This window comes from Chiloscyllium plagiosum, unplaced genomic scaffold (assembly GCF_037043375.1).
Source record: "Chiloscyllium plagiosum isolate Xiang-an unplaced genomic scaffold, Cpla_swu_hap1 HiC_scaffold_30, whole genome shotgun sequence".
NCBI classification, from domain to species: Eukaryota; Metazoa; Chordata; class Chondrichthyes; order Orectolobiformes; family Hemiscylliidae; genus Chiloscyllium; species Chiloscyllium plagiosum.
The window spans coordinates 44,373,120-44,400,772 of NW_028270168.1; the positions used below are offsets into that span (position 1 = coordinate 44,373,120).

At 45.9% G+C, this 27,653-nt stretch overlaps 1 protein-coding gene across 4 annotated transcripts in view; it reads right to left on the bottom strand.

The window, feature by feature from the left end:
* Positions 1-27,653, bottom strand: part of epha10 (EPH receptor A10) — a 610,046-nt gene that overhangs the window by 51,122 nt on the left and 531,271 nt on the right. For all 4 annotated transcript variants that reach the window (XM_043717893.2, XM_043717892.2, XM_043717890.2 and 1 more), the window contains 3 exons: positions 14,862-14,987; positions 11,181-11,366; positions 3,254-3,315 (listed from right to left, as the gene is read on the bottom strand). In XM_043717893.2, coding sequence (XP_043573828.1) covers positions 3,254-3,315; positions 11,181-11,366; positions 14,862-14,987 — 374 coding nt within the window. The remainder of the gene's footprint in view (positions 1-3,253; positions 3,316-11,180; positions 11,367-14,861; positions 14,988-27,653) is intronic.

Consider the following 27,653-nt stretch of genomic DNA (forward strand, 5'->3'; position numbering starts at 1 on the left):
AGGAGAGTCCTTCATGTTAACCTCAGCCAGTGCAGGGATTGAATTCATGCTGTTGGCACCACACTGCTTCCCAAATCAGTCGTCCAGGCGCCTGAGCTAATCAGCCTTCAAACAAAGAATTCCTGTTGAATTTTTGTAAGATATCAGCTCCACCTCAATTGGGGTACTGTGTCCAAGTCTGGGTAACATGGAAGATGTAAAAGCTTTCGCCAAGTTATAGGAAAGATTAATAAGAATGGTTCAGAGGATGAGAGAGTTCAGTCATGAGTTAGTTTGAGAACTGAGGACTAAGTTCCTTTGAGAAGATTGCATGGAGATTTGATAGGATTGTTCAAAATCATGAAATGCAGAGAACCAGAGGATAAAAGTTTAAAATAAGGGCAGCATAGGAATGATCATAAATGGAATAAACAGCCTGAGAATGATAGAACATAGAACACAGAACAATACAGCACAGAACAGGCCTTTCGGCCCACGATGTTGTGCCGAACATTTGTCCTAGCTTAAGCACCCATCCATGTACCCATCCAATAAGGTCGCCAATGATTCTGACTCTACCACTCCCACAGGCAGCGCATTCCATGCCCCCACCACTCTCTGGGTAAAGAACCCACCCCTGACATCTCCGCTATACCTTCCACTCTTCACCTTAAATTTATGTCCCCTTGTAACACTCTGTTGTACCCGGGGGAAAAGTTTCTGATTGTCTACTCTATCTATTCCTCTGATCATCTTATAAACCTCTATCGAGTCACCCCTCATCCTTCGCCATTCCAACGAGAAAAGGCCTAGCACTCTCAACCTATCCTCGTACGACCTATTCTCCATTCCAGGCAACATCCTGGTAAATCTTCTCTGCACCCTCTCCAAAGCTTCCACATCTTTCCTAAAGTGAGGCGACCAGAACTGCACACAGTACTCCAAATGTGGCCTAACCAAAGTCCTGTACAGTTGCAACATCACTTCACGACTCTTGAATTCAATCCCTCTGCTAATGAACGCTAATAGACCATAGGCCTTCTTACAAGCTCTATCCACCTGAGTGGCAACTTTCAAAGATCTATGAACATAGACCCCAAGATCCCTCTGTTCCTCCACCTCACTAAGAACCCTACCGTTAACCCTGTATTCCGCATTCTTATTTGTCTATTCAAAATGGACAACCTCACACTTGGGAGGGTTGAACTCCATCTGCCACTCCTCAGCCCAGTTCTGCATCATATCTAAGTCCCTTTGCAGCCGACAACAGCCCTCCTCACTATCCACAACTCCACCAATCTTCGTATCATCTGCAAATTTACTGACCCACCCTTCGACTCCCTCATCCAAGTCATTAATAAAAATTACAAACAGCAGAGGACCCAGAACTGATTCCTGCGGAACTCCACTAGTAACTGGGCTCCAGGCTGAATATTTACCATCTACCACCACTCTGACTTCGACCGGTTAGCCAGTTTTCTATCCAATTGGCCAAATTTCCCTCTATCCCATGCCTCCTGACTTTCCGCATAAACCTACCATGGGGAACCTTATCAAATGCCTTACTAAAATCCATGTATACTATATCCACTGCTCTACCCTCATCCACATGCTTGGTCACCTCCTCAAAGAATTCAATAAGACTTGTAAGGCAAGACCTACCCTTCACAAATCCGTGCTGGCTGTCCCTAATCAAGCAGTGTCTTTCCAGATACTCATAAATCCTATCCCTCAGTACCCTTTCCATTACTTTGCCTACCACCGAAGTAAGACTAACTGGCCTGTAATTCCCGGGGTTATCCCTATTCCCTTTTTTGAACTGGGGCACAACATTCGCCACTCTCCAGTCCCCTGGTACCACCCCCGTTGACAGTGAAGACAAAAAGATCATTACCAACGGTTCTGCAATTTCCTCTCTTGCTTCTCACATAATCCTAGGATATATCCTGTCAGGCTCGGAGGACTTGTCTATCCTCAAGTTGTTCAAAATGTCCAACACATCTTCCTTCCTAACAAGTATTGCCTCTAGCTTACCAGTCCGTTTCACACTCTCCTCTTCAACAATACGGTTCCTCTCGTTCGTAAATACTGAAGAAAAGTACTCATTCAAGACCTCTCCTATCTCTTCCGACTCAATACACAGTCTCCCACTACTGTCCTTGATCGGACCTACCCTCGTTCTCGTCATTCTCATGTTTCTCACATACGCATAAAATGCCTTTGGGTTATCCTTGATCCTATCCACCAAAGATTTTTCATGCCCTCTCTTAGCTCTAAAGATGAGGAGATAGATTAGATTGCAGTTTACAGAGGATAATTAGATAAGCAACTGATGATTAAAAATTTGCAGTATTAAAACAAAAGGTGGGGGCAGTTGAACTGCTCTTGCATAGAGCTGTCGTGGCCTTCGTGAGCCAATGGACCCCTCTTTCTCCTATAACACAGTCAAATTGCTGCAATATGGCTCTGCTAGGAGATGGGGTAGTATTTAGAAACAAAAATCAGGAGGTCATTCACCGCACAAAGTCAAATGTTCATGATACTCTTAGGTATATATCGTGGGACAATTAAGAGAAACCATGAGTGTTCCTTCCTGCTTCTTCACTCGTTCTAGCTGGAGTATCACTTGGCATTTTGTCTGCTAAGATGGAAAACTCCAGACTGTGAGAGATCACACTGTGTTTCATTAACACATGATGCAGTGCATTGCTGTTTGGATAAAAATGTAATCCTTTTCTTTTCAGAAACAATGTGATAAATTTGTGGGATGTGAGCTTTTGCCAGCTTTTATTGCACAACCCTAACTGCCCTTGTGAGGGTAGTGAATAGCTGCCTCTTGAACCACTGCAGGCCTTGGGGTAAGGAACAGCCACAGTGCCATTAGCAAGGAGTTCCAGGGTGTAGATCCAGCCAACAGTGAAGGCTGGTACAGTTCCACATCAGGAAGGTGCGTGGTTTACAGGGGAATTTGCAGGTAGAGATGTTCCCTACCATAAGTGGCCTTTATCCTTCTAGGTGGTTGTGGGCTTGTCAAAGGAACCTGACTGAATTGCTGCAGCGCTTCTTGTAGATGGTACACGCCGCTGCCACTGTGTCTGGGTAATGAAGGGAGCGAGTGGATATGGTGACAATCGAGAAGTGATGGTGTCAAGATACTTGAGTCTTGTTGGAACTGCAGGGAATCCAGCAAAGGGAAGAGTATTCCAATTTCATTGGCATCCATTTTTAGAAGCTATTTGGCTTAAAAACAGGTCAGATAAATCTGATGCCTTACCCTCAAGAAGGAGTCTAACACTGCATTTCCCATGTACTCAATTACAATCATCATGGGTTTACCTGCAAAAAAGGAATCACAGTGTTAGTGATTTTAGAATATAGTGCTGTAGAATGCACAGGGAAAACCTGAAATTACTGAACAAAGGCATTCTCATTCACAAGACACAGTTCTCCAACCGTCACGTGTTGTTTTAATTAGTTTACAGCCCCAGGCAAGTACAGTAACAGAAAAATTGAAGAATTTTGAAAAATTACAATCAGCAAATACTTTGTACATCCAGGGTGACATCCTATCTCAGAGTACTTTAAAAATCAGATACCTGCAGCTTCTACACAAACAATATTACGAGCAAAGCAAAGTTTAGGATGTTGGAGCAGCATTCAATGTTGGTTTAAATCATTGTTTCAATAAAACATTTTGAAATGAATTTTATTTCTAAATGATGCAATAACGAAAAGGAAATTTTAAAAATAAAATCCCTGCAATTTAGGGTTACTTGGCCCATCAAAGAGCATCTCACCTAACCCCACATTTCCCTGACTAACCCAGCTAGCCAGCACATCCCTGGACACTACGAGCGATTTTGCATGGCCAATCCACCCTGACATCCACACCTTTGGACTGCGGGAGAAAACTGCAACAAAGCCACACAGACACAGGGAGAATGTGCAAAATCCACACAGTTACCCACAGGTGGAATTGAACCCATGTACCTGGTATTGTGAGGCAGCAATACTAATCTCTCAGCTACCGCACTACTCCAGACTTTAAGATAATGGCTTGAATAAACTGCCCCATCAGTATTAATCGTCTCACCTCTAAATCAAAAGGTTACAGGTTCAAATCCCACTTCAGAGCCGATGGACTAGGATGGAACTTCCAGTGCAGTACTGAGAGATTGCCTCACTGAGACCCATCTTTGCAAAGAAACATTAACCTCAGGCCCCATCTGCCTCCTCAGGTAGGTGTGAAGGTCTCACTGCTCCATTTTGAAGCTGAGGGACGTCTGATCTAATAGTCACTCTTCGATATACGGGGCTTTGCTCAGTTTTCTCAGCCAAAGTGGCCATGTTTCATGAAATGGGTGAGGAAAATCACTTCAAATGGCCTAAAATCATGAAAGGTGCTAGGGAAATGCAAATTCTTTCTTTGATGTAGTATGACTTCATCCTTCTCTCACCTATTATGAATGCTATTTGACTAACAACTCTTGGAGAAAGTGAGGTCTGCAGATGCTGGAGATCAGAGTCAAAAACTGTGGTGTTGGAAGACCACAACCAGTCTGGATGCTGCCTTTTCTCCACAATCACGCTGCTACTCTGCTTCAAACATTGAGCTCTGAGGAAGGGTCACTGGGCCTGATTCGTTAACTCTGACTTCTCTTCACAAATTCTGCCAGACCTGCTGAGTGTTTCCAGCAATTTCTGTTTTGTTTTGTGATTGAGAACTGTCCGACTGATCTGTCTTCTGAAAGTGTGCTCGTTCTGTGTCGCAGGGCAATTTCCCTGGCAGTAGATCCAGTTCAAAGACTGAACACCAATACACATTGGTGCGCACTATGATCTAGACGTTTGCTGAGTCAGGATGGTTAGCGAGCCCTTTAACAATGGTGGGCGCATTGTGATTCCAGATTTCCCAATTTTCAGCAGTGTCTTTTCTGGGTGCAGGGTGGGGAGAGAGGCAAGTCAGGGACCTCAGAAACATTATGGAGTCAGTCTCGGTATTTTAAAGGGTTATGGCTCACAGCAGCTCAGAATTGACATGATAAAATCTTTGAAGGTTGAATTAAAAATGTCCTCATCATGAATCCGCAAATCCTTTTTTCTTACATTTCAAAATTACACTATATTCAAGAATAAAAGCATCTTTATATGCATACATAGTTACTAAACCAGTTCAGATCTGTACAGTAACACATGAAGGAACAAAGAAAGATTGGAGTTTGACTCTATCCAACAAACAAATCAAAGGCATTTCTTAGTTGTGCAAGACTTTACGTGTATTTGAGTTGGGTGGTGTGGGGGGGGGGGGGGGGGATGTCCGATAACAGAACGGACCCCAATTTAACTTCAGCAGTCAGACCTCAGGCAGTGGCCTTTCCCCACTTCACTGGGGGGAAGGTAGCTGAGAGTGCGATTGGTAGATAAAGGTGGGGGTAGAGATGATAGGTCAGAGAGGAGGGTGGAGCGGATAGGTGGGAAGGAAGATTGGCAGGTAGGACAGGTCATGAGATCGATGCCAAGTTGGAAGGCTAGATTTGGGATAAGGTGGCAGGAGGGAAATGAGGAGACAAGTGAAACTCATTTGACGCCATGGGTTGGAGGGTTCCGTGACAGAAGATGAGGCTTTCTTCCTGCAGGCATCAGATGGTTAGGGAGTGGCGATGGAGGAGGCCCAGGACCTGCATATCTTTGCCGGAGTGGGAGGGGGAGTTGAAGTGTTCCACCATGAGGCGATGGGGTTAGTTGGTGCAGGTGGCCCGGAGATGTTCTCTGAAGCGCTCTGAGAGTAGGCGACCAGTCTCCCCAATGTAGAGGAGACCGCATTGGGACGATGTACACAGTAAATGACATGTGTTGAAGTGCAGATGAAACTTTGATGGATGTGGAAGGCTCCTTTGGGGACTTGGATGGAGGTGAGGGAGGAGGTGTGCGCGCAGGTTTTGCAATTCCTGCGGTGCCAGGGGAAGGTGCCAGGAAGAGAGGGTGGGTTGTTGGGGGGCATGGACCTGACCAGGTAGTCGTGGAGGGAATGGTCTTTACGGAAAGCAGAAAGGGGTGGGGAGGGAAATATATCCCTGGTTGTGGAGTCCGTTTGTAGGTGGCAGAAATGGCAGAGGATGATGCGACTTTCCGCACTTTTGCCTTTGAACTCTACCCCTCCAACCACAATAAGGACAGAATCCCCCCCCCCACCCCGATCCTTACCTTCCACGCCACCAACCTCCATATACATCACACCGTCCTCTGCCATTTCCGCCACCTACAAACAGACCCCACCACCAGGGATATATTTCCCTCCCCACCACTATCCACTTCCCATAAAGACCATTCTCTCCATGACTACCTGGTCAGGTCCACGCCCCCCTACCAACCCACACTCCCCTCTCTGCACCTTCCCCTGCCACCGCAGGAATTGCAAAACCTACGCACACACCTCCCCCCTCACCTCCATCCAAGGCCCCAAAGGAGCCTTCCACATCCAAAGTTTCACCTGCACTTCCACCAATGTCATTTACTGTGTCTGTTGCTCCCGGCACCGTTTCCTCTACATTGGGGAGTTAGGACGCCTACTTGCAGAGCGCTTCACAGAACATCTCCAGGACACCCGCACCAACAAACCATACCACCCCACGGCCGAACACTTCAACTCCCCCTCCCACTCTGCCAAGGACATGCAGGTTCTGGGCCTCCTCTATTGCCACTTCCTAACCACCCGAAGCCTGGAGATGTCTTTTCCCCTCAAATAACCTCAATGGAAGTTTGTGCTTGGCACCATTGAATGCACCATCACCCGACACCGAGCTTCAATGTTACGCTGCAGTTTGGAGGTGACCCAAAAGAGGGATAAAAGGGCAATACAGTTCCAAAGTGTCATTCATGACTTTAGGATATTTCAAAGCACTGTGCAATTATGTCAGGTGATGATTCGGTGGCTGAAAAATACTCTCGATGCAAAACAAACTCTTCAAAATAATGCCATGGCAGTTTGTACTTGGCATCATCAACAGTACAGCTCTCCCTCAGTGCTGCATTGCAGCGTCAGCCTAGGTTTTACGCTCAAGTCTGTGGAATTGTGATACAAAGTGACAAGAGCTTTAAATAATACTGTCTTGCAAGTTAACCACGTGTTGACAGACATCCCACATCAGGCACCATTTGGTACCCTAGACAGATGCACCCACTGCCATTCCGGAGTTGAAAATTTTCCCTTTCTGTAGTCCCTGCTCCATTTCCCAATTGTGCTACAGACCCAACCGCACTATCAATGCTCCCACAATATTCACATTAACTATCCTGTGCCCTTCCTGTAACGATTCAGCAACACTCCTGACCAAATCTCGCAACTCGCCCCAACATTTCCAAAAATATTCTGTATATTTCCAGAACCATTGCAATAGTAGATATTCTTCTAAACTGCAATTTTGTAGTTTGGTCCTTGAAATAAAGCCAGTCACAAGCAAAGAAACTGAGTGGATTTGTGTGGCACAAGTTCAGAAAGAAGTTAGCTCAGAGAGCAGAGTGACATCATGGCAGCACCAGTTTTCTGGTTTCTTATGTACACAAGATGCCAGAATAACAGAAGATAAGTAGATGATAGATGAAATGAACAGGTATTTTGCATCAGCGTTTAGTGTACAGGATACAAGAAATGAACATACCCATAATAGCAATTGAGCACTTATTGGACATGGAAGAGATGGAGGAATTTATGAAATTTATAATCACCAGAGAAGTGGTACTGAGTATATTGTTGGAGCTGTGGTTGACAATTTCATCTTCATAGAAGTGGCTAATGAGATAGTTGATACAATAGTTTCAACTTTCCAAATTTTGATAGATTCTGGAAAGGTGCCATTAGAATAGAAAGTAGCAAATGTTAATTCCTTTATTCAAAATGGGGAGAGGACGGAAAGCAGGAGGGCACAGGACAGTTAGTTTAACATTTATTGAGGGCAGATTTCAGCTGCTATTGTTAAAGACATTACAGCAGGACACTTAGAAAAGTTCAAGATAATCAGGCAGAGTTAAATTCTGTGGAAGGGACTTCATGTTTGTCAATTTATTGGAGTTCTGCAAGGAAGTAACATGTGCTGTGGTTAAAGGGAATCCAGTCGATATATTGTAGGTGAATTTCCAGGAGGCATTTAGACAGGTGATACATCAAAGCTTATTGTGGACAGAAGTTCATGGTCAAGAGGGAACACATTGGCATGAATAGAAAATTAGTTAGCAAACAGGAAACAAGCAATAATCATAAATGGGCCATTTTCAATTGACAAGTAATGGTGTGCTGATAGGCTTTCAATGCTTGATGATTTATATAAATGACTTGGATGAAGGTACCAAAGGTCTGGCTGCTCAATTTGTTGATGGCACAAATATAAGTAGGAAAGGAAGTTGTGAAGATTACATAAGAAGTCTACAGGACTTTGGTTAGGCCACATTTGGAGTACTGTGTGCAGTTCTGGTCGCCTCACTTTAGGAAAGATGTGGAAGCTTTGGAGAGGGTGCAGAGAAGATTTACCAGGATGTTGCCTGGAATGGAGAATAGGTCGTATGAGGATAGGTTGAGAGTGCTAGGCCTTTTCTCGCTGGAACGGCGAAGGATGAGGGGTGACTTGATAGAGGTTTATAAGATGATCAGAGGAATAGATAGAGTAGACAGTCAGAAACTTTTTTCCCCGGGTGCAACAGTGTTACAAGGGGACATAAATTTAAGGTGAAGGGTGGAAGGTATAGGGGAGATGTCAGGGGTGGGTTAGATTAGATTAGATTAGATTACATTAGATTACATTACAGTGTGGAAACAGGCCCTTCGGCCCAACAAGTCCACACCGACCCGCCGAAGCGAAACCCACCCATACCCCTACATTTACCCCTTACCTAACACTATGGGCAATTTTAGCATGGCCAATTCACCTGACCCTGCACATCTTTTTTTTTTGGACTGTGGGAGGAAACCGGAGCACCCGGAGGAAACCCACGCAGACACGGGGAGAACGTGCAAACTCCACACAGTCAGTCGCCTGAGGCGGGAATTGAACCCGGGTCTCAGGCGCTGTGAGGCAGCAGTGCTAACCACTGTGCCACCGTGCCGCCCACGGGTTCTTTACCCTCTGGGTTCTTTACCCAGAGAGTGGTGGGGGCATGGAATGCGCTGCCTGTGGGAGTGGTAGAGTCAGAATCTTTGGTGACCTTTAAGCGGCAATTGGATAGGTACATGGATGGGTGCTTAAACTAGGACAAATGTTCGGCACAACATCGTGGGCCGAAGGGCCTGTTCTGTGCTGTATTGTTCTATGTTTTATGTTCTAAAAGGATGTTGATGTGTTTGGTGTGCAGGACAAAATCTGGCAAATCGAGCATAAATTTGGGTAAAATTGTCCATTTTGCAGAAAGAACAAAAAAACTCTAGTGTGAGATTAATAGTTCTAAGGTGCAGAAGGACCTGAGTGTCTTAATACATGAAGCGCAAAAGGATAGTGTGTAATTTAGCAACTAATTAGCAATGTGAATAGAACGTTAATTTTTATTTCAAGGGGTATTAAAGTAGGGAGGATAGGCTTCAGTTATACAGTGCATTGATGAGACCACCTCTGGAATGCTTTGTACAGTATTGGTCTCCCTATTTAAGGAAGGATGTATCTGCATTGGAAGATTTTCTCGACTAAAACTTGGATTGGATGGGTTGTCTTATGAGGAAAGATTGATCAGGCTAGGCTTGAATCTGCAGGATGTTAGAAGGATGACAGGCAATTTGATAGTAACATATAAGATCCAGAACGGTGTTGGCAGGGTGCATGTGGAAAGGAGGTTGCCTCTTGTGGAAATATGTAGAATTTGGGGCCACTGATTAAAACTAAAAGATTGTCCATTTAAGACATGTGATGATACTATGGCTTTAAGAGGTGCACTTTGTCCTGTTTTTAATGAAGAGAGTTTGAGATATAGGTGTCGAGCAGTCTGGTCCATACCAATAAAGTAAACAGCTTGTGAGGCCTTGGGTTTTTTTAAATAGTTGGAACAACTGAAGCAACATGAAGGGGTGGGTTCAAGTTCCCATAGAACCAGGATGTTAGTTTAATTTTCAGCAGTTGCTGGGGTGTGGAAACTGTTATTCCTCTCTCTGTTACAGCTAAAAGCTGAAGTTCTCACTGCTGTGAGAATTCGATGTGATACAATCTATTTTACTGAATTTGCCTTTGCCTAAGGGTGCGTTTATGGGATGTACTATATTGTGACAGTTGTTAATTAGTAGTTAAATCACGTTACGTTTTACAATCGAGTTAAGTTACTCAATTTCTTCTTTCTTTTGTTTACATTTTAATTACAGTGTATAATAAAGAGTGTTTTGCTTCAAGCCCGGTAGTTTGACCAGTTGAAATTGCATGCGGAACACAACACCTTATACTTGCTTTTAAACTTGCCTTTAGGGTCTGGACAATATTCTTAATATATTTTGAGGGGGTTTGGTCTGGTCCATAACAGACAAAAATACGAAGAATGCTTTTCTCATTTAGGGTCTGGAGTCTGTGGAATGCCCTTCCTTGAAAGGTGACAGAAGAACAGTCTTGGGATCATTTCAAGGCACATAGATTCTTGATAAGAGAGGGGGCTGAAAGATTACTGGGGTAAATGGGAATATGGAGTGATGAGATCAGTTATGATATTATTGACTAACTGAGCAGGCTTGAAGGATGGTGGCTTAGTTCTGCTCCAAACTTATATAGGACACTTGCAGCATGAAGTGAACACACTGGCCACATTAGAAGCAGCTGGAGGAACTCTCAAAATGCTTCTTACTTCTGTTGCTGGGGCATGACTGATCTCAATTTTATTCTCCTGATCTCTTCAGTATTACCAATGTTGAGCAGCAGAAAATCCTTTATAGCTATTCCTTCAGGAGAAACACCACCACAGTTATAGCATGGAAACCATTCCACTTAATTACAGCAATCCCATCAAGCACCACTATGAGATGCCCAATAATCTAATATGTAACTAATTTACCCCCTACTGAGAAACTCACATCGGAGAACTACCACAGAACAAATCCATTTAAGTGATTCAACCACAAGTTCTGGAGGTTTTAAAATCTGTTCATTTTCTTAAATTGTGCATATTACCTTTTAGCAGGTTGACTTGCTAGATAATGACAACAGCGATTCAAGTCACACGGACATTTTCACAGAAACACCTACCTCTTGTGATAACTCCTTCAAGCCGGATGATGTTCGAGTGATCAAATTGCCCCATTATACTTGCTTCTGTCAGGAAGGTGCGCTTCTGTTTCTCTGAGCAGCCAACTTTCAGTGTTTTGATGGCCACTGGGAGCTCTCGCTTACTGGGGAGCTTAAGGCATCCTCTGCATACTTCCCCAAACTCTCCTACAGGAGACGACAAACAGTGTCAGTACATTTACGACGGTGATTTACTTTGTGTAAGGGGAGGGAGTCATTGTTGTGTCTTTGTGTAGGTTCAGGATGCTGTCACGCAGGTTACATGGTGGGGGGGTGGGCATTGCCATTGAGTACTGAGTGAGGATCATCCAGGATTTGAGTGTGTGGTTTAGAGATAAATTAGATTCCCTACAGTGTGGAAACAGGCCCTTCAACCCAATAAGTCCACACCAACACTCCAAAGAGTAACCCACTCAGACCCATTTCCCTCTGAATGATGGGGCAATTTAGCATAGCCAATTCACCTGACCTGCACATCTTTGGACCTTTTGTTTTACATGTTTACATCAGGATAGAGCAGCATGGTGGCTCAGTGGTTAGCACTGATGCCTCACAGCCTTCGATTCCATCCTTGGATGACTATCTGTGTGGAGTTTGCACATTCTTCCTCTGTCTGCATGAGTTTCCTCCCACAGTCCAAAGATGTACAGGCTAGGTGGATTGGCCATGGAAAATGTAGGGCTGGGTTTGAGTGGGATGCTCTTTGGATTGAATGACCAGCGTCCACACTGTAGGGATATGTCCTTATGCACTTACCAGGTATTGAAGTGTGCTAATTGTGGCTGAGGTTTTTTTAGATTAGATTAGATTACTTGCAGTGTGAAAACAGGCCCTTCGGCCCAACAAGTACACACTGACCCGCCGAAGCGCAACCCACCCAGACCCATTCCCCTACATTTACCCCTTCACCTAACACTATGGGCAATTTAGCATGGCCAATTCACCTGACCTGCACATTTTTGGACTGTGGGAGGAAACCGGAGCACCCAGAGGAAACCCACGCAGACACGGGGAGAATGTGCAAACTCCACACAGTCGCCTGAGGCGGGAATTGAACCTGGGTCTCTGGTGCTGTGAGGCATCATTGCGAACCACTGTGCCATGGTGCTGCCCACTAATGCTAAGGTGTCCAAAAATGCTAAGGAGGTCTGACAAACTGAAGACTGAGGAATGGTAATATGTTGGACAGGACACTGGGGAGTTCCTTTGGCACAACAGCATATTGTAATCTGTTTACCTAAGAGTAGGGGCATTTGAAATGTTGACACTTTCTCCCAAAACAATCCAAATTAATGATGCAGACATGTCAGTATGCTGTCTGGGGATGGGTGAGATTTCCTGGCATCCTACAAAAGGACAAGGTTCCCTCCTGAGCAGAGAAAGATGAACAGCTTTAAAATAAGAATGCAACAAAAGAGAGAGTGGAACTCAAGTGGAAAATCTATTTTATTTTATTTCATTTCCCTCAGTTTGATCCCCTAGTTTGGCTGCTCACAAGAATGACAGTGATTCGATTTCCCCCCCCAAAAAACACATTGCGCTGATTTAAAATGAACGAGACTTTGGAATAAACTGCTCTTGTTTGCATAACCAAGAGAGCAGAAATGTTCTGTGTGAGTCGCAGTAAACAAGATGCAGAGTATAATTGCCTGTATATTGCTGAAATTTCAAGTGGTAATTGCTATATGTTATATGAGTTCAGCCAAAAAACAAGGAGCAGTAATGTAAGATCCATTCTCACAGCAGCTATGTGTGTGCCCATTAAATCAGCCATTTAAATCTCTGGAAACTCATTCGGGATGCTCAGATGATGAGCTGCATATATACCTACCATACGAAAAAAAAGGAAGGTTAAAGTTGCTGCAATTGTACCAGGCCATCGAGCTGCTCTCTCGTTAGAGAAAGACGACTGCTAGCAGTTTGACCTGAGGGTTACACCCCAGATGAGGAAAAAGGTTAAATTATAGAATTCCTACCATGTGGAAACAGGCCATTTGACCCATTGGGTCCTCATCAACTCACTCAACAGCATCCCACCCAGGCTCACCCCCTCACCCATCTCTGTAAGCCTGTATTTCCGCATACCTAATCCACCAAGCCTGCATACTACAGGCAACTTAGCATGGCCAATCCACCCAACCTGCTCATCTTGGGCGACACGGTGGCACAGTGGTTAGCACTGCTGCCTCACAGCACCGGAGACTCGGGTTCAATTCCCGCCTCAGGTGACTGACTGTGTGGAGTTTGCACGTTCTTCCGTGTCTGCGTGGGTTTCCTCCGGGTGCTCCGGTTTCCTCCCACAATCCAAAGGTGTGCAGGTCAGGTGAATTGGCCATGCTAAATTGCCCGTAGTGTTAGGTAAGGGGTAAATGTAGGGGTATGGGTGGGTTGCGCTTCGGCAGGTAGGTGTGGACTTGTTGGGCCGAAGGGCCTGTTTCCACACTGTAATGTAATGTAATCTAATCTAATGTAATCTAAAATCTAATCTTTGGACTGTGGGAGGAAACTGGAGCAAACCCATGCAGACACTGGGACAATGTGCAAACTCCACGCAGTCATTCGAGGTTGGAATCAAACCTGGGTCCCTGATGCAGTGAGGCAGCTGTGCTAACCACCAACCTGAATAACCTCAGCTGGTGTGGAAAGTGAACCCACGCTGTTGACATCACTCTGGTACCACAAACCTAACTGTCCAGCCAATTGAACTGACCGAATGGAGCTTTTCAAACAAAACATTGGCTGGTATATTTGAAGTTGTTGCCTCCTATGCAGAGGGGCCTGGGAAATTAGAGTAGGAGTAGGCCATTTGGCCCATCAAGCTACTCCACAATTCATAGTTTATGGTTGTCGTTCTGTCACAAAGCTGTTTCTCCACACATTCCCCATATCACTCAATATATATAGAAACACAATAAAAAGACCGATTTCGAAGGGATCGTACTGGGAACTTTGACAGAGGCATTGAGATGTAAAGGTGGGGCCCTTGCTGCTTATAAGATACCCTTCTAGGATCTTTGTTCACCAGCACATTGACAGTAATGTCATCAGTGGCACTGTATCAGATTTTCCCTCATCACAGAATAGGCAAGCTCAGTGCTGAACACAGCCCATGCTGATTGAATGTGTGGTTAGGCTGAGTACTCAAAGTTAAAAATCACACAACACCAGGTTATAGTCCAACAGGTTTAAATGGAAGCACACTAGCGGGTGTTGTGTGATTTTTAAACTTTGTACACCCCAGTCCAACACTGGCATCTCTAAATCATAACCACATTCATTACATGATATGGCTTCATGCTCACAAATATTCTGCAACTGATAAACTTAAAAAAAACCAAATTTGTAAATCCTGACTTTGTAGCAACTTTGAAGCAATTTTTCAGGTTGGGAAGGCTGTGCCTTTTTTAAACCCAGCTAAAAGGCATGAACTCAGAGAACTGTTCATTTGAAACTGGTGGAACGGAAAATATGAGACAAATCTGAGTGATGAGTGTCTTTTCCTGTTTACAAAGGAGTATCTGATCTCTACAGTCACTACTTTATGAGGTCTCCAGTTCCCACTCCATTTTCTGCCATGGCAGAGTCAGTGTCCTGAATCTTATTTTTTTTTGTTGTCCTCTTTCTGTACATGATGACCAGTACCTCCTCCAATAACTCTCTCGATCTTGATGCAGGAAAGGTCCAGTTCTTTGGCAAAAAGATGCACTGCTTGGATGGGATCTTCACAGGTGTCTGGATCAATGTAGGTTCTTCGACTGGGGATCTTAACTGCAACAAAAAGACAACTTATGTTCATATGAAAGTCCAGACAGGAGCCTAAACTGAGCAAAATAATGCACTGAATTGGTGCAAGGTTAAGGGCTAACCCTAAGATCGACCAATATTATTCTTGACAAACCACTGGCACCAAAAAGAAGCTTTAGCGAACAAAAAGGCTGCCAATTCAGCACACAGTATTGAGCTTTCCAGGAGGTGTGGTTCAGTACTGACAGTATGTTATACAAATGCAGCTTATTCTGTTATAAGTAGATTGCATCCTTCTGTGCTTTATTCCTTACATGACCTATGCCATCTCTCAGCTCTTTGACAAGCTAAACTCCATTCAACATATTTCAAATCAGAGTAGAAAATGTGCCTTGCTTCCACTTCGTAACCATCAGCTCTCTCTCTCTCTCTCCTTGCAATTATGAAGTCAATTCTTACTTACTTTTAACGGAACAATGTGGCATATAACTGAGTTTAATTTCTTAATCCAAAGCCAGCAGAGACAATGGAATTGAAGTAATTTTTCAATTGACGAAAGGCCATGAATGAGTCATCAATGTTGCTTTATCTAACTTCCGCTCTGACCTCTCATTATGGAATTTTAGAAGTCAAATTACACTGCATTAAAATCAATAAGCTCAACTAGTTACTCGATTCTATGGGTGACTTAATCATATTTGCATTCCTGTAATTTTCAAAGGGGATGTTAACTGTAACAAAAAGACAGTCCACATTCTTGCGGAAGTACAGGCAAAGATCCAACACACTTTGAACCCAGTACCTCATTACAGCTGCATGGATGCTGTGGAAATCAGGACCCCATGCCCATTGTCACAACACCGGCCATCTTCCACATATGTTACATTACAGAAAATAATATATATCTGCTTAACACAGTTATTTTGCCTGAAACATCGGTTTTCCTGCTCCTCGGATGCTGCCTGTCCTGCTGTGCTTTTCCAGCACCACACTCTCAACTCTAATCTCCAGCATCTGCAGTCCTCACTTTCACATATTTATGTTTACGCTAACAATTAAAGCTCTGGTGACACAGTGGTAGAGTTCCTACCTCTGCGCCTGAAAGTCTGCGTTCAAGTCCGGCCGAACAGGTTGGCATGTCAAAAATAAGACCAAAGGTGGTCGGGGAGGGGTAAAAAAAAAATGCTTGCCTTGTCAGTGACACGCATATCCCATGAACAACAAAAAAAAACGAGCTGCATTAAACTAGTTACCTGAGATGTATTCCGCCCAGTGTTCAGCTTCCTTGGTTTTCAATACAGCTGACCAATCAAGTGTATCATTATCATGGTCAGTCAATGCGGCTTTACCCATTTTGCAGCACGTTACAAGAATGCACGTGGATATTGGCCAACAGGTAACTCATAACACAGAAGTGATTATGGGAGCTAATTACTGCAGATGCTGGAATCGGTACTTAAAACAAAAAAAAAATGCTGGAAATCATAATAGGTCAGGCAGTATCCATGGAGAGACAGCAAGCTAACCTAGAGTCTCGCTGACTGTTCAGAGCTCCGATGAAGAAGCATCTAGGATGAAAACGTTAGCTTGCTCTCTCTCCATGGATGCTGCCTGACTTGCTGTGATCTCCAGCATTTTTCATTTTCAGACAAGGGAATATGGTCAGCTCTCCAGTTCAAGTCAAGTTTAAACTTTGCACACAGTGTAAGTACCAACTGGAGGCTCTCAGACTGATCACATACCAGATACAATGTTTCACCAAAATATAATAATGTGAAGTCCGGCACAACATTCTTTGAATGCTCTGGAGCATCTCGGTAGTGACTGTGGTGAAGCAATGCAACACCTCTGCAATCATTTTTCCACTTCAATTGTACGGTTTGGGTCAATGCTGCAGTCATTTCATTCACCCCTGAACTGCATCAATCTTTGGATAGTAATGCACTCAGTGTTGAACTCACTACCCCAAGGGGCACCAGATAATGAATGGACTTCGCAAAGCAAGTCATAATGATCTCATGTGCACAGAAACAAATGACCCTTTCTTGGTTGACTATGTGTTAGCCTTTTAACAAAATTGTGCAGCTAAGCTGAGATGCATTTATATTGATTCATGTCATGATTTAAAAGATTTCCTCTGAGCAGCCTGCAATATTAAACCAGATTAGGATTAGCATCGTGGCATTGCATTGTTACTATTGAATAAATCGGTAGAGAAATAGTGCCTCATAATTTAATTTGTATTACAGTCCAAAGAGGACTGCTAAACAAGCTGGTGAGGTTTCTTATGAGCAACAAAAAGTTCTCTGTGTAAAGGAACTTTCTGGTCAGTATTCGATACTGGAAATAAAGTTATTAAAAAGAACGATACTCAGCAATCAGATTTAGCAAGCTGGAAGTGAACTAACAATCAAGTCTTTGGTTAGACTACAGCTGGAATGCTCTGCGCAGGTCTGGTCACCACACTATAGGAAGGATATAATTGCACTGGAGGGAGCTACAGAGGAGATTCACTAGGATGGTGCCTAGAGTGAGGCACTTCAGCTATAAAGACAGGCTGGATAAACACGGATTTCTTTCTTTGGAGCAGAGAAGGCTGAGGGCGGGGTTGGGAACCTTGAAAGACATCTATAAGACGATGAGGGGCGTGGACAGGGGGTAAAAAATACAGCTGTTCCCTTCAGTTGAAGGGTCAGGCACAAGGGGGCACAGCTGTTAAGGGAAAGACAGGAGGATTAGAAAGGACTTGCCAGAAAAATCTTTTCATCCAAAAGATAGTGGGAACCTGGGATGCACTGCCTGGGAGGATAGTTGAAGTGTGTATTCTCACAACCTTCAGATCAAAATACTTGGATGAGCACTTGGATGTCATAATATTCAAAGCCATGGGCCTAGTGTGGAAAGTGTAGATTGCTGTGTATTTTGGCAGGACAGACTCAATGTACTGCATGGCGAAAGTGAGGACTGCAGATGCTGGAGATCAGAGTCAAAATTAGAGTGGTGCTGGAAAAGCACAGCAGATTGAGTGGCACGGTGGCACAGTGGTTAGCACTGCTGCCTCACAGCTCCAGAGACCTGGGTTCAATTCCCACCTCAGGCGACTGACTGTGTGGAGTTTGCACGTTCTCCCCGTGTCTATGTGGGTTTCCTCCGGGTGCTCCGGTTTCCTCCCACAGTCCAAAGATGTGCAGGTTAGGTGAATTGGCCATGCTAAATTGCCCATAGTGTTAGGTAAAGGGTAAATGTAGGGGGTATGGGTGGGTTGCGCTTCGGCGGGGGGGTGTGGACTTGTTGGGCCGAAGGGCCTGTTTCCACACTGTAAGTTATCTAATCTAATCAGGCAGCATCCAAGAAGCAGAAAAATCTATGTTTCGGGCAAAAGCCCTTCAGATTCCTGGTGAAGGGTTTTTGCCCAAAATGTCGATTTCCTGCACCTCGGGTGCTGCCTGACCTGCTGTGCTTTTCCAGCACCACTCTGATCTAGACTCAATGTACTCCATGTCATAAAACAGCGGACAAATGTATAGTCTACAAGGCAGTAACGGGTTATGGAATGCCAGGCAGGAAAGTGGACTTCCGGCCTTGATTGTTTTCTTATTATTCTTTCACAGGCATCATTGGCTAAGCCAGATTTATTACCCATCCCTAATTGCCCAGAGGAGAGTTAAAGTATCAACACTGTCACACGATAGGCCAGACCACGTCAGGATGTCCCTGAAGGATATTAGTCAACCAGATCGGTTTTTCTCGACAACCAACAATAGATTCATGATCGACATTAGACTCAGATATTTACTGAACTAAAACTCCACTATCTGGCATGGCAAGATGTAACCCCAGCTCCCCAGGACATGACCTGAATTATTAGTCTAGTGACAATACCACTAGGCCGTCAGATCCCTCACTCAATCTTACCAAATGGTTGAACAAACTTCGGGGTCTGAACAGGCTCCACTTGCTCCAAGATTTTTAAGTTCTTGTGTTCGCTCTTGTTTCTGAATGGTTAATGTAATTGTTGGCAAAAAACCGTACCAAGCTAACTCATGAGTAGGCGAAGGCATATGCTGGGACTATTAACACCAAGGATGCACATTTGGAATAAAGCAAATGGTGCTGGGAATATAAATGTTTTCGAAAAAGATACAGTTATTAACTCAAGAAGCCTGACTGGAAAGGAACACTGTTTACTGTTGAACACCACTGTAGAGCCATACTCTCAGCATCTATTGGCCAGTCCCATCCCTGTCTCTGGAATCCAAAAGCACAACAAAAAATATTTCAAGTAACTTAAAAAAAAGGGTGAAATTGCACACAGGAAATATATACATTGTCCAAAATAAAAAGTTACGCTGGCAGTCCATGAACAACAACAGACTAGTTATAAGGGACTGCTGCATGTAACATGCTCCACTCCAGTTTCCTGATAGAAAGAGGGAGGACTCTGGCAGAGAGAGCCCTCCACTGGGGACTCCCACAGCCTGGCAGCAAGTAACAACATCAACACGTGCCCGGGTGTTCAGTAACCGTGTCATCACATGATCGGGCGGTGAGTCATCACGTCAACACAGGACCGGGCAACGAGTAACCACATCAACACACGTCTGGGCGACGAGTAACCACGTCAACACACGTCTGGGTGACGAGTAATCACGTTAACACGTGTCCGGATGACGAGTAACCACGTCAACACATGTCCGGGCGACGAGTAACCACATCAACACATGTCCGGACGGTAAGTAACCGCGCCAACACGTGCCCGGGTGGTCAGTAGTCATGTCAACACATGTCCAGGCAACGGGTAACTACGTCAACACACGTCTGGGCGACGAGTAACCACGTCAACACACATCCGGGTGATGAGTAACCACATCACCACATGTCCGGTGGTGAGTAATCACGAGAACACGTGTCCGGGTGGCGAGTAACCACATCTACACACGTACAGGCGGTCAGTAATCACGTCAACACGTCTAGGTGACGAGTAACTATGTCAACACGTGTCCGGGGGATGGGTAACCACGTCAACACGCGTCCGGGCGGCGAGTAACCACGTCAACACGTATCTGGACGGCGAGTAACCACGCCAACACACATCCGGGTGGCGAGTAACCGCATCAACACACGTCCGGGCGGTCAGTAATCATGTCAACACACGTCCAGGTGACATGTCCGGGTGACGAGTAACCATGTCAACATGTGTCCGGGGGATGGGTAACCATGTCAACATGTGTCAGGCAGCGAGTAATCAAGTAAACACGTGTCTGGACAGCGAGTAATCGCGTAAACACGTGTCCGGGCGGCGAGTAACCACGCCAACACTTGTCCGGGCGGCGAGTAACCACGCCAACACTTGTCCGGGCGGCGAGTAACCGCATCAACACACGTCCGGGTGGTCATTAATCACGTCAACACGTGTCCGGGCGGCGAGTAACCACGTCAACACTTGTCCGGGCGGCGAGTAACCACGCCAACCCTTGTCCGGGCGGCGAGTAACCACGCCAACACTTGTCCGGGCGGCGAGTAACCACGCCAACACTTGTCCGGGCGGCGAGTAACCACGCCAACACTTGTCCGGGCGGCGAGTAACCACGCCAACACTTGTCCGGGCGACGAGTAACCATGTCAACACTTCCGGTCGGCGAGTAACCACGCCAACACATGTCCAGGACATGAGTAACAACATCAACACGTGTCTGGGCGGCAAGTAATCATGTCAACACGTGTCGGCGGCGAGTAATCACATCAACATGTGTCTAGGCGGTGAGTAATCATTTCAACACGCGTCTAGGTGGTAAGTAACCACGTCAACACGTCCAGGCGGCGAGCAACTGTGTCATGGTGTGTCCAGACACCAGACATAAGAGCCAAGGTGATTGGTGTGTGGCAGTAGCCAATACAAAATGTGTCTCCACACCATGTGGAAGGACACATCCCGAGGTTGTCAGCACCGGGGGCCTGAGCACGGCTCGTGACCCTGGGGCCGATGTGAAATTGCGTCCGAGCAGGGTGACACATAGACGGGGCTCCACCGCACGCCTGAGCATCCTCCGACCAGCCAAGGCCCAGGCACCCAGTACCCAGACCAGGGCCCTTTGTCAACCAGTACCCAGCCAAGGCCCAAGCACCCAGTACCCAGACCAGAACCCTCTGTCACCTAGTACTCAGTTGAGTGCCCTCTGGCACCCAGTACCCAGCACAGATCCAGTCACCCAGTACCCAGACCAGGGCCCTCTGTCAACCAGTACCTAGACCAGGGCCTGGCACCCAGTACACAGCCCAGGGGTGTCTGTCACACAATACCCAGCCACGGGCTAGGCATCCAGCACCCAGACCAGAGCCCTCTCTCACCCAGTACCCAGCCCAGGGCCCTCTGCCACCCAGTACCTAGACCAGGGTCCTCTGTCAACTAGCACCCAGCCAAGGCCCAGGCACCCAGGACCCAGCCCAGGGCCAGGGCCCTCTGTCACCCAGTACCCAGCCCAGGGCCCTCTGTCACCCAGTACCCAGCCAAGGCCTAGGCACCCATTACCCAGCACAGGGCCCTGTCACCCAGTACCTAGACCAGGGTCCTGTGTCAACTAGTACCCAGCTAAGGCCCAGGCACCCAGTACACAGCCAAGGCCTAGGCACCCAGTACCCAGCCCAGGGCCCTCTGTCACCCAGTACCCAGCACAGAACCATCTGTTACCCAGTACCTAGACCAGGGCCTCTGTCAACCAGTTCCCAGCCAAGGCCTAGGCACCCAGTACCCAGCACAGGGCCATCTGTCACCCAGTACCCAGCCAAGGCCCAGGCACCCAGCACGTCCCAGACTCTGGTCACCCTCACTGCTATGCCCCTCCCTCCCGCCCCTCAAACCCGCAATGGTGGAGGTGCAGATTCCAAGACGGGCCCAGGCCCAGGCCCAGCCTGAGTCAACCAACTTCCAAACATTGATCAGATTCTGGTAAAAGGTGGGCAGTATCCTGAGGGAATCCTGAAGACCCTCACAGTCTATAAACAGGAGCTGTGTGTTGTAACTGAGGTGCACTATCTGGGAGGTGGCTCAATGTGAAACTGTGAAGAGTAATACCCCTCTGTCAGCAAAAACCTATCAGTTTACAAATTAGAATCAGTCGCTGAGCTTGTTTTTACTGCTTTTCACGAGAGAATATTCTAGGTTTCTATTTTGTTTATTTTGCTGTATTTGTTCATGAGAACTGAGCATCACTGGCCAGACCAGTATCTATAATACATCCTTAATTGCCCAAAGATTTAACCATATTCAGAGTGCAGTGGCATTGTGAAGGCAACGATCTCTCCCTCAATGTCAGCAAAACGAAGGAGCTGGTCATCGACTTCAGGAAGCAGAGTGCAGGACATGCCCCTCTCTGTATCAATGATGCTGGAGGTGGAGGTGGTCATCAGCTTCAAGTTCCTACGGCTAAGTATCACCAACAATCTATCCTGATCCAATCACAGCGGCACTACAGTCAAGAAAGCACTCCAACGTCTCTACTTCCTCAGAAGGTGAAAGAAATTCAGGATGTCCACAATGACGCTGACCAATTTTTATAGATGCCCCATAGAAAGCATCCTACCCGGATGCATCACGGCTTGGTATGGCAACTGCTCTTTCCAGGACTGTAAGCCCAGTCCATCATGGAAACCAGCCTTCTAGCCACTGATTCCATCTACACTCCCTGCTGCCTCGGGAAGGCAGCCAACATAAGCAAAAACCCCTCCCAGCTCAGTTATAATCTCTTCCACCTGCTTCCATCAGAAAACACGTACCGACTTTAGATTTAGCTTCTTCCCTGCTGTTATCAGACTTATGAACAGACATCTCATATCTTAGAGTTGATCTTTCTCTACATCTTCCCTGTAGCTGTAGCACTATTCTGCATTCAGTTCTATGCAAGGTATGATTTGTCGATAGCACGCAGGACAATACTTTTTACTGCATCTCCGACAGTAATAAATCAAATCAGAAATTCATCATGAGACGTCTGATTTCCAACTTAAATGAACCTGCCACCATCTGAGGTTTCTGAAATCTCCGAGTTATTCAGACTATTTCCTGACAAGGTGCTTGCATATTCTTTCTGATCAATGCTTTATGCCGAATGCATCCACCCAGAGAGCTGATGGTGGAGAAAGTTGCAAAGGCCACCAGGCGAGACATACCGCTGTGCTGGGCAAGGAGCACGAATGAGCTTTGCTGCTTAACTGGAGTTCCAACTCTCCCCATCCTGACTCCTGCTACCTCTGGTCCAAGTGACTATACTTCCACTGCTGGCATCGATCAGGTCTCAGGCTTGGGCTCCAGGTACTATCGTCTCCCTCCAGCTTCTACTCAGCTCCGTTCCCAGTTCAGGCTGCTTGGGTCTTCACTTGCTTGTTTCTTCTTCTGTGGGATATGGGTAACACGGGCAGGGCTGCCCATCCCTCATTGTGCAGGGTTAAGCAGCTCGCTTGGCTCTTTCAGAAAGCAGTTCATAGTCAACTACGTTGAGTCTAGACTAGGGAACGGAAGGCAGATTTCCTTCCCTGAAATTAACCAAGTGGAATTTCATCACCGGCCACAATAGTTTCAAGGTCACCATTCTGAGAATAACTTGCAACTTCAATGTGTCAATTTGTTCAATTTGTTAATGTGAATTTGAACTTATGCCCTGAAACATTGTCCTGGGCCTCAGAATGACTATAGTCCAGTGATATTATAACCATGTTCCCCAAACTGCAGTCCACTTGCAGCCTGTGCTTATTTTTTCCATAATTGCTCATAGAATGTGGGTGTCACTAGCTAAGCCAACATTTATTCCCATCTTTAATTGCCCAGAATACAGTTGAAAGTCAACCATATTGCTAAGGATAGCAGACTTCCTTGTCTTGGTCTTTATTGAACCAGATGGAGTTTTCTTTTATAACAATGAGCATGGTTGCCATCAAGCTAACTTTTTATTAACTCCAGCCTTTTACGAAACTCAATTTCATCACCTACCATGGTGGGATTTCAACTAATGTCCCCAGAACATTAACTTGAACTTACCACTAGGCCACTGCCTCCCCTTGAAAGAAAGAAAGATATTGTCACTACCGGATCAACACTGGCACTTCGGACATTCGACAAGGTTCCCCATGGGAGACTGATTAGCAAGGTTAGATCTCACGGAATACAGGGAGAACTAGCCATTTGGATACAGAACTGGCTCAAAGGTAGAAGACAGAGGGTGGTGGTGGAGGGTTGCTTTGTGAGAAGATTTGTAGCTCGGGTGCTCGTTGTTGTAGTTCTGTTCGCCGAGCTGGGAATTGGTATCGCAGACGTTTCGTCCCCTGTCTAGATGACATCCTCAGTGCTTGGGAGCCTCCTGTGAAGCGCTTCTGTGTTTTTTCCTCTGGCATTTATAGTGGTTTGTCTCTGCCATTTCCGGTTGTCAGTTCCAGCTGTCCGTTGCAGTGGTCGGTATATTGGGTCCAGGTCAATGTGCTTATTGATTCAATCAGTTGATGAGTGCCATGCCTCTAGGAATTCCCTGGCTGTTCTCTGTTTGGCTTGTCCTATAATAGTAGTGTTGACCCAGTCGAACTCACGTTGCTTGTCATCTGCGTGTGTGGCTACTAAGGATAGCTGGTCATGTCATTTCATGGCTAGTTGGTGTTCATGGATGCGGACCGTTAGCTGTCTTCCCGTTTGTCCTATGTAGTGTTTTGTGCAGTCCTTGCATGGGATTTTGTACACTACATTGGTTTTGCTCATGCTGGGTATCGGGTCCTTCGTTCTGGTGAGTTGTTGTCTGAGAGTGGCTGTTGGTTTGTGTGCTGTTATGTGTCCTAGTGGTCGCAGTAGTCTGGCTGTCAGTTCGGAAATGCTCTTGATGTATGGTAGTGTGGCTAGTCCTTTGGGTTGTGGCATGTCCTCATTCCATTGTCTTTCCCTTAGGCATCGGTTGATGAAACTGCGGGGGTATCCGTTTTTGGCGAATACATTGTAGAGGTGTTCTTCTTCCTCTTTTTGCAGTTCAGGTGTGCTGCAGTGTGTTGTGGCCCTTTTGAACAGTGTCTTGATGCAACTTCTTTTGTGTGTGTTGGGGTGGTTGCTTTCGTAGTTCAGGACTTGGTCTGTGTGTGTGGCTTTCCTGTATTTTCAGACTGGTTGTTTATCAGACTGGAGGTCTTTGACCAGTGGAGTGCCACAAGGATCGATGCTGGGTCCACTACTTTTTATCATGGATATAAAAATGATTTGGATGTGAGCATAAGAGGTATAGTTAGTAAGTTTGCAGATGACAGCAAAATTGGAGGTGTAGTGGACAGCAAAGAAGGTTAGCTCAGATCACAATGGGATCTTGATCAGATGGGCCAATGGGTTGAGGAGTGGCAGATGGAGTTTAATTCAGATAAATGTGAGGTGCTGCATTTTACGAAAGCAAATCCTAGCAGGACTTATTCACTTAATGGCAAGGTCCTCGGGAGTGTTGCTGAACGAAGAGATCTTGGAGTGCAGGTTCATAGCTCCTTGAAAATGGAGTCGCAGATAGATAGGGTAGTGAAGTATGCTTTTCTTTGTTGGTCAGAGTATTGAGTACAAGAGTTGGGAGGTCATGTTGCAGCTGTACAGGACATTGGTTAGGCCACTGTTGGAATATTGTGTGCAATTCTGGTCTCCTTCCTATCAGAAAGATGTGATGAAACTTGAAAGGGTTCAGAAAAGATCTACAAGAGGATTTGAACTACAGGGAGAGACTGAACTGGCTGGGGCTGTTTTCCCTGGAGCGTCGGAGGCTGAGGGGTGACCTTATAGAGATTTACAAAATTATGAGGGGCGTGGATAGGATAAATAGACAAAATCTTTTCCCTGGGGTGGGGGAGTCCATAACTAGAGGGCTGAGGTTTAGGATGAGAGGGGAAAGATATAAAAGGGACCTAAGGGGCAACGTTTTCACACAGAGTGTGGGAAGTGCATGGAATAAGCTGCTAGAGCAAGTGGTGGAGACAATTGCAACATGGGCATATGAATAGGAAGGGTTTTAAGGGATATGGGCAGGTGCTGGTTGATGGGACTTCATTAGGTTGGGATATCTGGTCAGCATGGACATGTTGGATCAAAGAGTCTGCTCTGTACATCTCTCTCACTCTATGACACTCACCATTGACCCAGTGGGAGCAGAAGAGGATTTGAGGGCTGTTCAATTTCACCAAAGGTGACCATCAAGGGTAAGCATTACAGGGGAGATTCAATTCAACATGGAGCAGGGTGAACAGGAGACCCCATATAGAAAAGGAGCTGACTCCAAATGGGGAGGTGCGGAATGATGCAAAAACGCAGGTGCTGAAATGATTAAAAATAGCAGCTTTCAACTACACACAGTGAGACATATGCAGGGCATCCCTGGGAAGAGTGTGTGTCACTGACAATCCCACACTGTAGAAAGAGAAACAAGTGCAGAAGGTTCTCAGTCAGCTCCCCAGTTTAATTAATAACTGTAAATGTGATTGGAGTGAGTGCCAAGTATGTAAAGTTAGTTGAAGGGCTACCCCCCCACCCCACTCTGCACAGCTGCAGAGCTACTGTTCCCACTGGGCCCCACAGCACTGGGGGCATCTGCGTCTTTTATAATTTCAATGAGAGCATGTGGTTGCTGAACCCAAACTAGGGAGTTTATCGTGAGCAGCAAAGGTAAACATGACAGCTGTAAATATCATGGTTAGTCATCCTGAACATAGACCACTGGCTGGTGAAATGGGGAAGAGAATCAGATGGGCTACGGGTGTCAGGGGAGGGGAGGAGGAGCAAAGAAGGGAGGCCGAAAGAGCCAGTCGATGGTTTGAAATGGGAGCGTGGGTGATGGAGTGATAGTGGGAAGGGGGTGGGGAGGATGGATTTACGTTGGTGGCTGAACGCTCGGTAAACGAGGTGTGTCCCACTTCCAGTGTGCAGACAGTATGGGAAGTTAAATCCTATTTGCTGAGGCCCTGGTTATTGCTGTCTCGGGCTCAAAATCTATCTTTCAATAGATTCCAAGACAGCATCATTCGTGATAGTGTGGCCTTTACAGATTGGATCTTGTCACATCAAAACATCTAGAACTTTCTAGAAGAGCTTTGGAGCTCTTTGTTGTAAAATGCACCCACACTCTTTATCACACCCAGCCAATCCCTCCTTACTTCTCTGAACTGTAGCACTGCTTTGGTATCCCGTCCCTTTCGATCCTCTCATCGGCCCTTCCTTCTGGCCACCAACCCTCTACCGCGTTCACCTATCCCCACCTCACCACCCTGTACCCTCCAAACTCAAAACCCTTTATCTGCAGCTTCCGCTTGCACCCACCAGTCCTGAAGAAAGGTTACCTCCTGATGTTGCCTGGCTTGCTGTGTTCTTCCTGCCACCTGCTCGTCTACTTTGGTGTCACCCTGTCTTATCCCTGGAGGGACCTCTCTCTCTCTGCAGCATCCAGTAGCTTTAAGGCCTAGGATCTGCGCTGGTGGCTTGCTGCAGACTGCATTGACCTCGAAGGTCACAATGCTGCGCTGGACGATCATGTTCTGGATCCCAGGCAGGATTTGAATGTGCTTTCAGATACAGGATATTTTTTTAAAAACATGGTATTGTTTTAAAAACAGAGCTCTGAAGATAAAGGTCAGGCTCCCTGCTGGGGGTCTGTGGGAGGGGATTGGGAATCTAAAGTGTCTCTTCCCCAGCCCCTGGGT